General features: G+C 39.8%; 1 protein-coding gene across 3 annotated transcripts in view; it reads right to left on the bottom strand.

The window, feature by feature from the left end:
* SLC44A1 (solute carrier family 44 member 1) overlaps window positions 1–13816 on the bottom strand; it is a 199739-nt gene that overhangs the window by 128213 nt on the left and 57710 nt on the right. For all 3 annotated transcript variants that reach the window (XM_046022434.1, XM_046022433.1, XM_046022432.1), the window contains exons 2-3: window positions 13158–13247; window positions 3874–4016 (exon numbers count right to left, since the gene is read on the bottom strand). In XM_046022434.1, coding sequence (XP_045878390.1) covers window positions 3874–4016; window positions 13158–13247 — 233 coding nt within the window. The remainder of the gene's footprint in view (window positions 1–3873; window positions 4017–13157; window positions 13248–13816) is intronic.

The following is a 13816-nucleotide window of genomic DNA, read 5'->3' on the forward strand; positions in this document are numbered from 1 at the left end:
ATCACTGGAAGCCTGGAATGTTGAGTGGGCTCATCTTTAATACTATAGGCATCAACACCACTAAAGTAAAGGCTCTTGAGCAGGGAAATGAACATAAAAAGTGTTTGAAAGAACTTAATCCTATCACAGCATAAAGGATGGAGAAGATTAGAGATTAGAAGGCCAAGAATAGATATGCTAGCACAACAGCTGTCCTGAGGTCAACAAACCTGTGCGGTAAAGAGGCTCACGATCCCGAATAACCAAAGATGCGCAAATTAAAACTACAAAACACCAGGGGCACCTGGGTGGCTCAGTGGGTTAAAGCCTCTGCTTTCGGCTCAGGTCATGATCCCAGAGTCCTGGGATTGAGCCCCACGTCAGGCTCTCTGCTCCGTGGAGAGCCTGCTTCCTCCTCTCTCTCTCTGCCTGCCTCTCTGCCTAGTTGTGATTTCTCTCTGTCAAATAAATAAAATATATAAAAAAAAAATTAAAAAAAAAAACTATAAAACACCATTTCTTGGTTAACCAAATGAGTAAAAAAATAAAAACTAGTAATACTAACAAAGATAAAGCAATCTGACATTGGTGGGAATGTAAATGGAACAGACTTTATGGAAAGCCATATTCATCAACAATTTTTATTAATAATCTTAAAATATTTATTAGTATTAATCTTATTCTCAAACTTGGTAATCACTTCCTAGAAAATATTTTAAGAAAATAAATTTTTTACCCATTCAACAAACATTTGAGTGTCTACTACATTCCAGGTACTGAGGATACAGTACTGAACAAAGACCTCACCTCTGCTTTCACAGAACTTAGAAGACACATTTAATAAATAATCACAAAATATATATGTAATTACACATATTATAGGATACAATGAGAATATTTTTATTTATTTTCATTTTTTTTTTTTTTTTAAGTAAACTCAACACCCAACATGGGGCTCAAACTCACAATGCCAAGATCAAGAGGCACATGCTCTACTAACTGAGCCAGCCAGGCACCCCGTGAGAAAGTATTTTTTAATACCTGATTTAAATTGTGAGATCAAAAAAGACCTTTCTAGGAAATAACATTTATAGTGAGGACTGAAGGATGAGTAGAATTTAGCCACATGAAGAATGGGAGAAATGTTTGTTTCTGATGGAGAAAACAATACTCATTAAAGCAAGAAAGAGTTAGAAGTATTCAAGATTTTAGAGGATTTATTTATTAACTTATTCAACAAATATGTATGGAGGTAGGTCCTAGTAAGTATCAGGTACTGACACTGAGGATAAGAAATGGGAGAAAACAGTGATCAAGGTCAAGTTGATGCAGCAACAGACAAAACAGATATAAAAAAATTCTACAGCTATGGTAGGAATGGTAGCTATGGTAGTAATGAAGACAAAGATATATCAGGCAGTGAATGAAAAAGGAGGAAACAAATGCATTTGGCAGGAACAAGAAGAGGATGGAGTAAAAGTAACAAACACAAAGGCACTGTGCGTTCTTTCAGACCCAAACAGAATAGACTTACCTGAGAAAGGTATGTTCAAAATGTATGAGTCATTAAAAATATATATATTCCATTTATAGATAGAATACTTAGATGGGTCAGTACTAAAATGTTTACATGCAGAGGAGAAGTAGAGATCAAAAATAAATAAACAGGGGGCTCTGGGTGGTACATTTGGTTGAGTGTCTGGATTTTGGCTCAGGTCATGATCTGAGGGTTGTGAGACTGAACCCGGGTGAGAGTCTCTCTCACCCTCTCCCTCTCAATAAACAAACAAACAAACAAACATTTATACTTAAGGTATAGCTACACTTGGGAAACTACTTCTTCTACAGCAATCCATGAATGGCTCCCAACTATGCTTAAGCACTCAGGGAAAAGTAACCACTTTTTTTGGAATAATAAGCAGGCTCTCTTTGCAAAAGACCAATATACATAAATATACATATGGGGTGTGTGTGTGTGTGTGTGTGTGTGTGTGTGTGTGTGTGTGTATAGTGTATAGAACATACAGCATATAGAGAATATCTATATCAGTATATAGAAAATACAAGGATTTGAAATTAAAAATTGATCAAATGAACCTCCATAAGGTTAAGTGTGAAGAGTGACACTTACATAAACCTTATGGTGACAATATGCTTGGAACCATCAGCAAGTTATAAAGGGAGCCACAAACATGAGTATGACCTCATGTGAGGAACAGATCTGAGGGAAGAGAGCTCTTTTCCTCCTATCTCCACAATTACCTAATTGGTAATATTTCATGTTTGGTACATGTCACCAGCATGGAAGAGTCAAAATGTATTGGATAGCATAGACACTACCCTAACAACAATAAAAGATGTGGAATTCTGTACTATTTTGCAACTTCTAGGAGTCTAAAATTATTTCCAAAGAAAATGTTTAAAAATATATGGATGGGCTATCTTGTTATCAGAAATAACACAAGGCCTAAACATTGTGTTAATTCTATAAAGCAATCAAAAAAGCGATAAATGAAAATCCTCCAAATTACTCTCCATGAGTCCAATTTTCACTTCTATGAAGGGATGCAGGTGCTTATCCAGAATAAAGCTCATAGTCTGTGTTTGATATTCCACTGACCAACCAGTCTTTTGAGAAAATCACTTCAATCTCTCTAAATCTCTGCTACACCTATCTCACAGCATGGTATCACATGCTTGCCAACTATGATATGCTACACAAATATTCACTGTTATTATTTGAAATTTTATTTATTTGAAATGCACTATTCCTTCTTTCAATGGGGGAATATCTCTGAGATATAATCATATCTGGATTTCTTCAAGTTTGTGACATTATCAAATTAATCTTATACTTTTCAGGAAGGGCCCTGATTTAACAAACAGATTTATCTAATAATAAATATAACTACTATGGGGCACCTGGGTGGCTCAGTCATTAAGTGTCTGCCTTTCAGGTCATGATCCAAGGTTTCTGGGATTGAGCCCCACATTGGGCTCCCTGATGAAAGGGGAAGGGAGCCTACTTCTCCCTCTCCCTGATACTCCCCCTACTTGTGCTCACTCTCCTGTCAAATAAGTAAATAAAATCATAAATAAATAAATAAATAAAGCAAGCTACTATATCCTGGAAAATGCTTCTTAAATTTTATTAATTGAATTGAGTAATCCATTACTTTAATTAATTCTGAAGACCTGTTTTCATTTATTATGCTTGTCTAATCAAGTGTGATGGGAGATTAACATACAGTGTGGACAAATATACTGACATCATACCTAAGATATGTTTGATGACATTTTCCTCACAGACATTAAAAATGAAATAATAGCTCTCATGAAGAAAAAAGGCAATTAAGACAGGAATTTCATAAAATGCAAAAGATGAAGCTTGAGAACACAAAACAAATTTTAAAGTCTGACAAAGAAAATGTTATCTTTCATAAAATTGGAAATTGATGTGTACTGTACTTATAAATGATGCATCACAAAATGTTTCGTTATACCTTTAATGTTTCAAAATCCATTATCATCCCTCTGTCCCCCATCAAGTTCAATCTTAGGAAGAAAAAAATAATTACGTTATTTCCTGAGTTAAAACTTCATGTACAATCTAAAGGCTAATGGGAAAAGAGAGTATAGGAAGAACCCTCTCAAATCAAGCCTTTACTCGTTAAGACCTTAAGATAGTTAATTTTAACTTGGCAGCTAATTTTATTTCCTGGAAATGTATTTGCAGACCAAAAACAGGACCAATTTGAGTGGGCAGTTAAAAAAATAAAAATAAAAACACCAACAGGAGTCATATAAAAATAATATTCAGTAAGATATTATTTTTATAACAGTAAGAAAAGCAGGATTTTCTACCCCCCTTCATTCAGCCAACAGTCTACTCACTTCCGATGGGTGTGGTCCATGCCACTGTTTGGTATTGCTTCCAACTTTGCATTTTTCTGCCCACAGATATTTCCATAGCTGTCGTATCCTGACACTAGTCTCGCTGCTGCACCTGTTGCTATTGAAAAGCCACAAATAAATCCCTAGAAAAAAAAAAACAGAAAAAACATACAAATAAACCAGTTCAATAACAGTCACTACTTGATACGATAATGAGCTTCTTTTGTCCGCTGAAGGGAACAAAGAGCTATTTTTCCTTATTGCAAACACTACTCTACTGTTTTCCTGGGATTTCACAGAAGCAGCACAGAGAAGTCCACAGGGAAACACTATTTACTACCATAACAAAACAAATCTTAAGCTCTGACATCATAAGATCGTCTATGCATTTTATAATAGTAACAGCGGCTTCTCTGTATGGAACATCTGTGCTGTGCCAGGCTCCTACTAAGTGCTTACCAGACATTATCGCTAATCCTCAGGATGGGGAAACTGAGACCCAGAGAGGTTCAGTAAGTTGCCCAACGCCAAAGAAGCTAGTAAAGATCAGAGCATTAAATCAAACCCTGCTTGTTTCATTCTTTACTTTTATTTGGCTGTAAAGGAGCTCTGTTAAACGGACAACAGCAACAGATGAAAGAAAAAAATTCAAAGAAGAATAGGTGTGTGGGTTTTGAATTATCACTCTGGTGCACGCAACACTCCTGTTTCCTTCCTGCCGTAAAGCTGTAATTATGCCATGAAACACCACCATGCTTTTAATACTGCAGACTCAAGGAGAGGGAAGCACTGGGTCTGTGTGCCACAAAGGTCACTCCGTTTCATGGGAATAGGTTTCATCACAGTGCCAAAGGCAAATAAATGGTAGATGCTTCAGGAATGTATCATACCTGCTGAGTCAAGTACGTGCTGACCAAGACAGAGTAATCCAGCCTACACTCACTGCAGGGAGCAGGCGTATAATAGGAAATAAGGTGAATCACTACTGATAAACTGAACTGGGCAAAAAGACTGGGGTTAGAAAAACTTGCAACATGGTCGTTAAAAGGGTGAGTTTTTATGATCCTTCACGAAGTGGTCAATGAAGGCAGGAATTATCACTGTTTAATGTATTCTAGCCAAGTCTCATGAGTAGGACACATGTGAGAGGCTCAGCTAGATCTCGGGCCCATGGCGCTCAGTACAGTACTCCCATGCACTTCCTCCAAGAAGAGTTTCCCTCTTAAACATACTTTCCTAAAAAGGCAAACAAACTCTTTTTTTCTAAATAACCCCTCTAGTTTTGTCTTGCTGGTGAGGAAAGGGGCGGGAGGGAGAGTGTGGCTCTAGCTAATAGAAACTGCTTGAAACTACGGCTTATAAAAAAGTCCACCCCAGAGCGGACTGAATTGCTGCTTTCATGCCTTCTGATCCTGCCAGGTTACGTTAAGTCTCCATCCCTCAATTTACTCACCTGTAAAATGGGATAGTAAGTGTATAGCTCATAAGAGAGCTATATGGATTAAATGAAATAATCCAGTAAAGTGGTAAGAATCCTGCTCAGCACACAGTTAGAGCTCAATAAATATTAGCTATTATTGTTCTTAGAAATGAGAATGTGTAAAGGAAAAGATCACGGGTTCTGGGGTCAGATAAACCTTCACTGGTCAATGGAAAACTGATGACTCTATATTCTACCTGTGTGACATTGGCCAAACCTGCTTAATGCTCTGTGCTTCAGTATTCCCGTCTATAAATTGAGGATAAAACCACTTACCACAAAGGCTGCTATGAGAATCACATGAAATAATGCATATAAGTGTCTGTTTCAATAAAAATGTTAGTACCCTTCTGCCTCCCAGCAGCAGCTAACTGCTTGCACTAGGGTTAGGCAGAGGCTGGTCTGGACCCACTCATTCACCCTCGCCTTTTGCCCCCTCCCTCTCTCCGGATTCCTCCATGGAAAATGCAAGATCGTTCCATGTCAGAACCTCAAGCCAATAGTAAAACATGAGATAAAAAACATTTAAGCCCCTGTACACCAACACATGTGCAAACTAGCATGCCATTTTAAACGTATCGTTGAACTTCCAATTAGGAAATCCCACACCGAACAAAAACTGGAAGTGGAGGTAAACATTAGGAGGTTTAATAGCTAACCTTTCCAACACAGTTCTTTAACAAGAAGAATCAGAAAGTGACAGAAAGGGAACCCAGAGAGAGCTGGATTTAAACCCTCGCTCTACCACTTACTACCTCTGTGACTTTGATCCAATTACATACTTGCAGTGTTTCTTCCTCATCCCTCACAAAGCACTATCATCTATTTCACAGAAGATAAGAATGTCATGATGAAGACTAAAGGAGATAATGCATCTCTAAGCCCTAGCTGGTCTGGTACATGGCTAGTCATAAGACATGGTAGTTGTTAGTGGGAAATCTGAAGGATAAAGCCAGACTACAGAAGTTGATACCAGTAACTGGGGACTAACCAAAAACTCCTTCAGTTCTCTCCTTTAGCACAAAAATTTCTAGGGGGAAAATGAGCGATAATTGTCAGTAACTGTGTCACTACATAGAAACATTCAGACCACAATTACAATCTTCTTTCACTAGCCTGAAATAGCAAAGCCCTTGCATAATTAAAAGGTTATGTTCTTCTTTCACTTTTTATAGAAATTTTCTTATGTTTGATAAGTACTTTGTGTTACAGATTCCTTTAAATGGTTTCTGATTTCCCTTTCTGACTATTTTTAACAGTACTGTTGGACATGTGAGTTTTCTTCTTCTTCTTCTTTTTTTAATCATAAGCCACCTCACATTCCTCTGGGATGTAGACAGAGGATAAATTATAAACGTTACATATATATGGTAAAATGGGACACTGATGTATTTTCACACAGGCCACTTAAATTTCTTAGTTGCTTAGTAGCTTCCAAAGCCGTTAGAGAAGAGAGGTTGAGAAGCTGCAGGGGAGAAAGCAAGGAGAAAAAAGTAAGCTAATAAGATAGGAAGAAACCATGACTATTATCCCAGGGACTTCCCATATGGTAGAAGTACTGACAATGGGGAAATAGGCCAAATATAATTAAAAATACAATCACCTTAAAAAAAAATTCTGAAATCCAAATGCGGGAAGCAATATAGTTTCATATGAGAAAAAAATGTGGTACATGAAATTAAAATAGGATGAGAGAAACTTTACAGAATGCACTCAATAATTTAATGGCTCTAAGCAGGGAGAGGAAGAGGCATTCAAGAGAAGGAAATCATATTAATGAAGCAAATGATAAGGGGGATGAGGAAAGCTTTTATACGCCTATAGCAGAGAGCGATCACAGCAGAGAAAGTAAGCATATTAGTAAGGAAGAGAACCGTGGCTAAAAATCTTAAAAGGACTGAGTTACTGAAGTGCTTGCAGAACTGCTCTTTTGAGAGAGAGGAGGAGCAGACAAATGGAATCATGAACAGGAGGTGACTCAAGTCAGATCAGGGCATCCGGTGGTGTGGATCCCAAGCCAGATCTTGCAAACTCATTAAGTTACCTATAGCCTAAGCGGGAGAAAGACAGTTTGCTAATTAATGAACTGTGGTCATTATTTCAATGTAAGAAGGAGGATTTGCTTAGATTCATTCACTATTAGTCAAAAGGAGGGAAATACTTTTCATAAGCATGTTAGAATTTCAAACCTGGAGGCTTAACATGCAACTGAGCAAGGCAGAAGGCCTTAGTTTCGGTTTTGGGGGGCAGAAAAAAAACTGGTCAGCCAAAACCTGTGTGGCAGGTGAGGATGAAGTATGAATATGGCAAAATGTTTCAAAATAAAAACATGGGCAAGAAAGAACTTACTCCTATAGCTCTCTCCCAGGGATTCAAGAAAATATGCCCAGACCCTTTTCCCTCAAATACTACCTCCTTAGCTCTATCCCTAATCCTCTAACCCTATCCCTAAACTCAACCAAAGCTTGGAGTCAATCTCCTAATGACTAATCTGTCAAACCTCGAAGTAATATTTGGCTTCTGTTTCACCTCTTTGTAGAACCCTGAGACCTGAAAGGCTATTAGGACCCAGCAGACAGAATAAGAATGTCTGATGCAGAGCTAATATTTATACAAACAAACAAAAAATTTAAACATTTTCCCAATCTTCCAGACTCTCTAAAGTTTAATAGGATGCATTACTCTAAGAAAGAAGAAAGAAGCAATAAGCAAATATGACTGGAAGCCTAGAAAATGCTTGTCAATAAGCATTTACCGAGCACAATCAAACAGAAGATGTCATGCAGGGGACGAAAGAGTTATAAGATATCAAGTTTACTCTGAGAGACCTGACATGTTCTCAAAAGATCAGAAAATAATGAGGTGTGAGGACGCAAGATCAGAGAGGCTCAGTTTCATGGGCAGTCGGAACAATGAATAAAAGAAAACACATTGGGCAAAGAATGCTAGAAACCGAACCCAGCTTGGCCTCAAATGATCCTTACGATTGTGGGGAAGTCACTTTAAATACTGAGACTCGGTTTCTTTACCTGTCATGAGGCTTGAACTAGATTAATCTATAAAGCCCTCTCCTCTTCCCAAATTTTATGATCCTAAGGAAAAGTAGGTAGAGAGTAAAATGTTTCAGACTATACTTGCAGGAAGTAGGATAAACACATTGGGTCCAGCACAGTGACTGAGGATACGAAAAACAAGAGTGGATTAAAAGCAAGTTGATTCAAACTTTAAAAACAGTTTAAATGGCAAATTTTACATTATGTGTATTTTACCATAATTCCAAAAAAAAAAAAAAAAAAAAAAAAGGAACGAAACAAAGTTAACAGAAAGGAGGCAGGTATTTGGATCAGGTAACCTCAGGGTAATTTTTGGCCTGCTATTCCTACTCTCTGATCCTGCCAGAGCTCAGACCATCGCACAGATGACTAAACACTGCAGTCAGTCTTTGAGTCTTTCACTTTGTGCTGCATGCTCAACAATAGTTAATGAGGTAGAAACACTATGCTCTGGGAAATAGACTAGTGCTATAAAATAAAAAAGGTCCTTGAAACTGGTCTGAAGGGACAACGAATGCAATGTCGTCTCCTACTCCCAGCTTTAGTCCAGAGTCTTCTCCAAAACGCCCACTTCCCACTGCTTATCTTTACCCACACGTACCTCTCCCAAACTCATCTTCTCATTCCACATTTCCACAAGACACTTCCCTTTTCTCCGTCTACCCTGTCTGCCTTTGTGGTATCGTTCCTTACCGGACCGCACATGTAAGGGTATGGAGTAGAGCAGACTCGGTTTCCCCGCTCCACGCCTCTGGCCATCACTCTCGCCTCCTAACTGCACCAGAGGAAGTAAGAATGCTAAACTGTTTGCTTAGAATCTGAAATCCTGACGAGACCACTTTTTCCTGGCAGGTGAGGTTACTGTGTCCATGTTCCAAACAACAACTTTTCTATTGTTCCAATTCCAGGCAACAAAGGAAGGACTATTCTTGAGGCCTCGCCTTCTAGACCTCTTCTCTTCCAGGTCCGATCCTGCCACTGTGTAACCTAGACAAGTTACTTAACATAGCCCTGTGCCTCTGTTTTCTTATCTGTAAAATGAGAATGATGTTAACAACAGCATCGACTTCATTGTATAGCCGTGAAATGTAAATGTTTCTGCATCACATGCAGAGCAGTCCTGAGTCCGCAGTAAGCAGCGCCCGGTATCAGGAGTACGTGGTAGGGCGTCACCACTGTCCATGGTGAGCACTCCTATCAGGGCCAAGGAGCCCCCTCTTTCCTGCCTCATCTGGGCAGAGAGGGTCCTGATGGATCTCTTCTCTCTTCTCACTCATACCTCTTTCCCTCGAAACAGACTGGAGTCACACTGTCCAACATGGGAAGGATCTTCAGGCCACGCGGCACACTCTTCATTCTACAAGTTGTTTTTACCAAGGAGCTCTTCACTGAGTATAATCAGGTGACTTTCTGGCTCCTAACACAGTGCTTTGTTTATCCATCTCATTCTTGTGCCTTCACGTACACAGAAATTGTGGTTTGGAACTTAAAAACTACGGTCAGATTTGATCTGAAAAACCCTACTCTGAACCCTCAGACAAGAACCTCTTAATCATCCTTACTCTGCCTCCCCTTTATCTGCAACATTGATGACACTTTCTCCTCTCCTTTATCACGACGCTATTTCAGGTTTTCCACATGTTCCCTGGACTATTCCAACAGCCTCCAAAGTGGGTCCTCTTTATAATGTGTTATAAACCATCTACAACATCGGTTACCAGGGTCATCCTCCTAAACCCAGTCACATCATTTCTTGCTCACAACCCTTCAGTGACTGGGGGACCTGGGTAGCCAAGTCAGTAAAGCGTCCGACTCTTGATCTCCACTCAGGTCATGATCTCAGGGTTGTGAGACTGAGCCCTGTGTCAGGCTCCATGCTGGGTGTAGAGGCTGCTTGAATTTCTCTCTCCCTCTCCATCTATCCCTCCCCTGTTCACCCTCTTCTAAAAAAGAAAGAAAGAAAGAAGAAGAGAAAACTCTTCAGTGGTTTATTGGCATCTAAAACAGGAATCCCAACCCTGGCTGAACACTGCAAACACAGAGATTAAGTCAGAATCAGAGGATGGACCCAGGAAAGAGTATTCTAAATTCTAGCTGCTTCTGATAGATAATCAACTTGTCCAAAATGAGAACCACTTGACTGCTACCTTAACGGAAAACAGAAATTTAGAAGTACAATGCTACATGCAACTTTTTTTTTAGAACGGAGTAAATGTATGTCCAGTGATTTCAATATTGATAAAAGTTCAAATGTAGAAGGTGAGCATGGAAGGCGGGCCTGGAAAAACCTTGGATGTAAGGGAGGAAATAAAGATACAAATATTTATGAAGAGGTGAATGCGTGTAAATAAAAAGATTAATGGTGAAGATGAATGAAATGAGACAAGGTCTTAAAATATTTCAAAGCATTACAAAAATAAATATTTCAAAGGACAGGTATCAAGAAATGAGCAAAGAACTGCAAGTAAGGACAATGAATAAAGGTTTGGCTTGAATAGTCAGCCCTGGGACGACAGAAGATGCAGACACCACGAGGTTAAGAGAGTATTCTAGTTCTAGTACTAGAACTAGTATTTTAGTTCCTATTCTACCTTTGCCACATATTACCAGTATTCTAGTCTTGGACAAGCTAATATTTAACCTTGCTACACCTTGCTTGTAAGCTGGGGAGAAAACCTATTTCATAAGATAAATGGGAGAATTTAGTGAGATGAATACATACAAAAGTGTCAAGCATAAGATAATCTCAACAAACATTTGATGAATGTTTCTCTGAAAAGAACAAAATTCTAAACAAAAAAAAAACTTCAAAAACCAAACAAAACAAATACACAGAAGACGAAAAGCTTTGTTCTACTGCTGTGTCTGTATGGCAACAGAACTTAGAAATTTTCTCCAGTTCCCACATGGCAAAATGTGAGGTAAACTCAACCGCATAAGACTAATCCATTAAAAAAAAAAAAAAAAATCATTCCAAAACAAGTAACACTATGCCTGCATTTAAAAGTACACACAGTGGGTCTTAATTGCCATGGCACTGAAATCAAGGTTCTACTAATTACCATTGCATTAAAATGTGTCAGTGAACAGATAACTCCCTACTCTAAGTCACTCCCAAATCAGCCTATCAACATTAATGACTGCACTTTCCCGAGCTCTTTTAGCATAGAAAATCAAAAGTACATGGAGTGGCAGGTACATGTTTCTATAAACATAATTTTGAAAGGTCAGCTGCCATCCATCTCGGGAATAATTCAGGGAGTAGGGAGAGGTTGTGCTAATTCTGTTAGCAAAAAAAAAAAAAGAAAAAAAAATCTTTCCCACACTCGGCACGCACACTGCATTTCAGGAACTACTCCATTAAACTAAGTAGACTCCTGAAAAACATCTTCCAAGTCCAAAGTGAGGAAATGGGTATTCTGATGTCTTCTAAATATCTTAGGTTTCATGAAACTGAGCCGTGCATTATCCTTAAAACGAACTCTCCTCATTTTACTTGCTTTATTATATCTCTTTAAAGTCGGCTGCTTTCTTTTCCTTTCTTCAGGTGCGTAACAGGTCCATGCAATTATGCCTTTTTGTCGGGATTAGGGTGGTTCTGGGGTTTGCAAATGGCATTTGCAAGGTGAGCAGTTGCAGAGGACACAGAATCAGTTTATCCTTAAAGAAGCTCTACAAAAGGTATGGGGAAATGAGGCTTAAAAACACTCATACATTTGTGAAAAAAGGCTGCCAGAGGTATTTATGTTTTAGTTGTAAAGACTAAGAAAGAGAGCATAATACCCAGCTGCAGAGTCCCCCTGAGGAGAAAGGGGCTGGCAGAAGACAGCACTATCCTGGAAATGGAGAGGGCAGGGCTCTGGTACCGGCTCTCCCATAAACTAACTGCCTTGGCATGGTCAGTTCCATCTCCGGGTTTGATGCTTTCCATCTGAGGAATGATGGGAATAAACCAGATGAGGATTTCCAAGCCTGTTCTAACTCTAGCTGGCTTTAAAACCCTGTTTTCACCCAGCCCAGAACAGCTGCAATGACTCTCCAGTCCCTGAAGCCTGTGTCAGAAATCCTGCTGGGCAGGGTGCGGGTGCCATTTGAAAAAGCCCCCCCTCCACCACCCGACACTCTGCACCAGGGGCTCTGCTCCTCCACCCTCAACACCCAGTGGAAAATCACCAAGTCCCTGATCTCCAATGGAGAGATGCCACTCTTTATAGCAGGCAGCAGGGGCCGAGTATGGGCAGAAGCAGGGAGCAGCCAGCCTCCTCTCTAGGAAGAGCTAAAAGATGTCAGGTTTGGAAACACTGTAGACATCCTCTGGCACAAACTCTAATTGTATATAAAAGAATACCAAATACCCCAGGGGCACACTGGTGCAAAAACAGTCAGGCTTGTGTGACTGGGTTAGATACATACTCAGGACTCAGGGGCCAGGGCTCTGCTCAATACTCCATCAAGACCACAATTCACAGAAATTTATGTCTCATGATCTGGCTTTCTTAAATGATCTAGTCCAGGGGACAGTTCCAATCCTCTTAATTTTATCTCATGTATCAAGGGGTACCAAATACCAACAAATTGTATATGGGACAAAAATAACCGGCTTCAATGGTCTCCCAGGGCCTCCAATCATAAGCAATGCAGAGGGAGTTAAACATAAATCAAATAACAAGCTCCCTCTTTAGACCAGTTCCGCATCATTCCCTTGGATGATGAGTCCGCCAGGGTCTAATGATCTGTGAGAAGGTCCTTACCATCCCAATGCAGAAGAGGATAAAGAGCAGCAGCCACGGGATGTCTGTACAGCTACGGTCCTCCAGCGGCTTCCATTCTCGTTTAGAGCTCTAACGGAAAACACACAGTAAGAGATTGATGAGCGTTCAATGTAAAGTAGGAAGGCACAAACATACCACTTATTCCTAGATTGCTTTTTGCCTGACAAGTTTCTTTCTTTCTTTTTTTTAAAAGATTTTATTTATTTATTTGAGAGACAGAGATCACAAGTAGGCGGAGGCAGGCGGGGGCGGGGGGCGGGGCGGGAAGCAGGCTCCCTGTTGAGCAGAGAGCCCGATGTGGGGCTCGACCCAGGACCCCGAGATCATGACCAGAGCCGAAGGCAGAAGTTTAACCCACTGAGCCACCCAGGTGCCCCGCCTGACAAGTTTCTTACTGGACATTGTAAGATACAACTCAAATATGCCTCACCTTTCTGGGAAGTCTTCCCTAACTCCCACCATTCTTCCTGGCCAGGCAGACTACTGACTGCAATGCGTTTTTTGTTTTTGTTTTTTTGGGGGGGTACCTCTATTATGGTATTTAGAATCCTGAATTGAAATGTGTTGAGCTGTGTCCCCAGAAGATCATGAGCGTCCCAAGGGAAGAGACATCTTCTCATTTCCTGACCTCTACATGA

Source organism: Meles meles, chromosome 11, assembly GCF_922984935.1.
Source record: "Meles meles chromosome 11, mMelMel3.1 paternal haplotype, whole genome shotgun sequence".
In the NCBI taxonomy this organism is placed as follows: Eukaryota; Metazoa; Chordata; class Mammalia; order Carnivora; family Mustelidae; genus Meles; species Meles meles.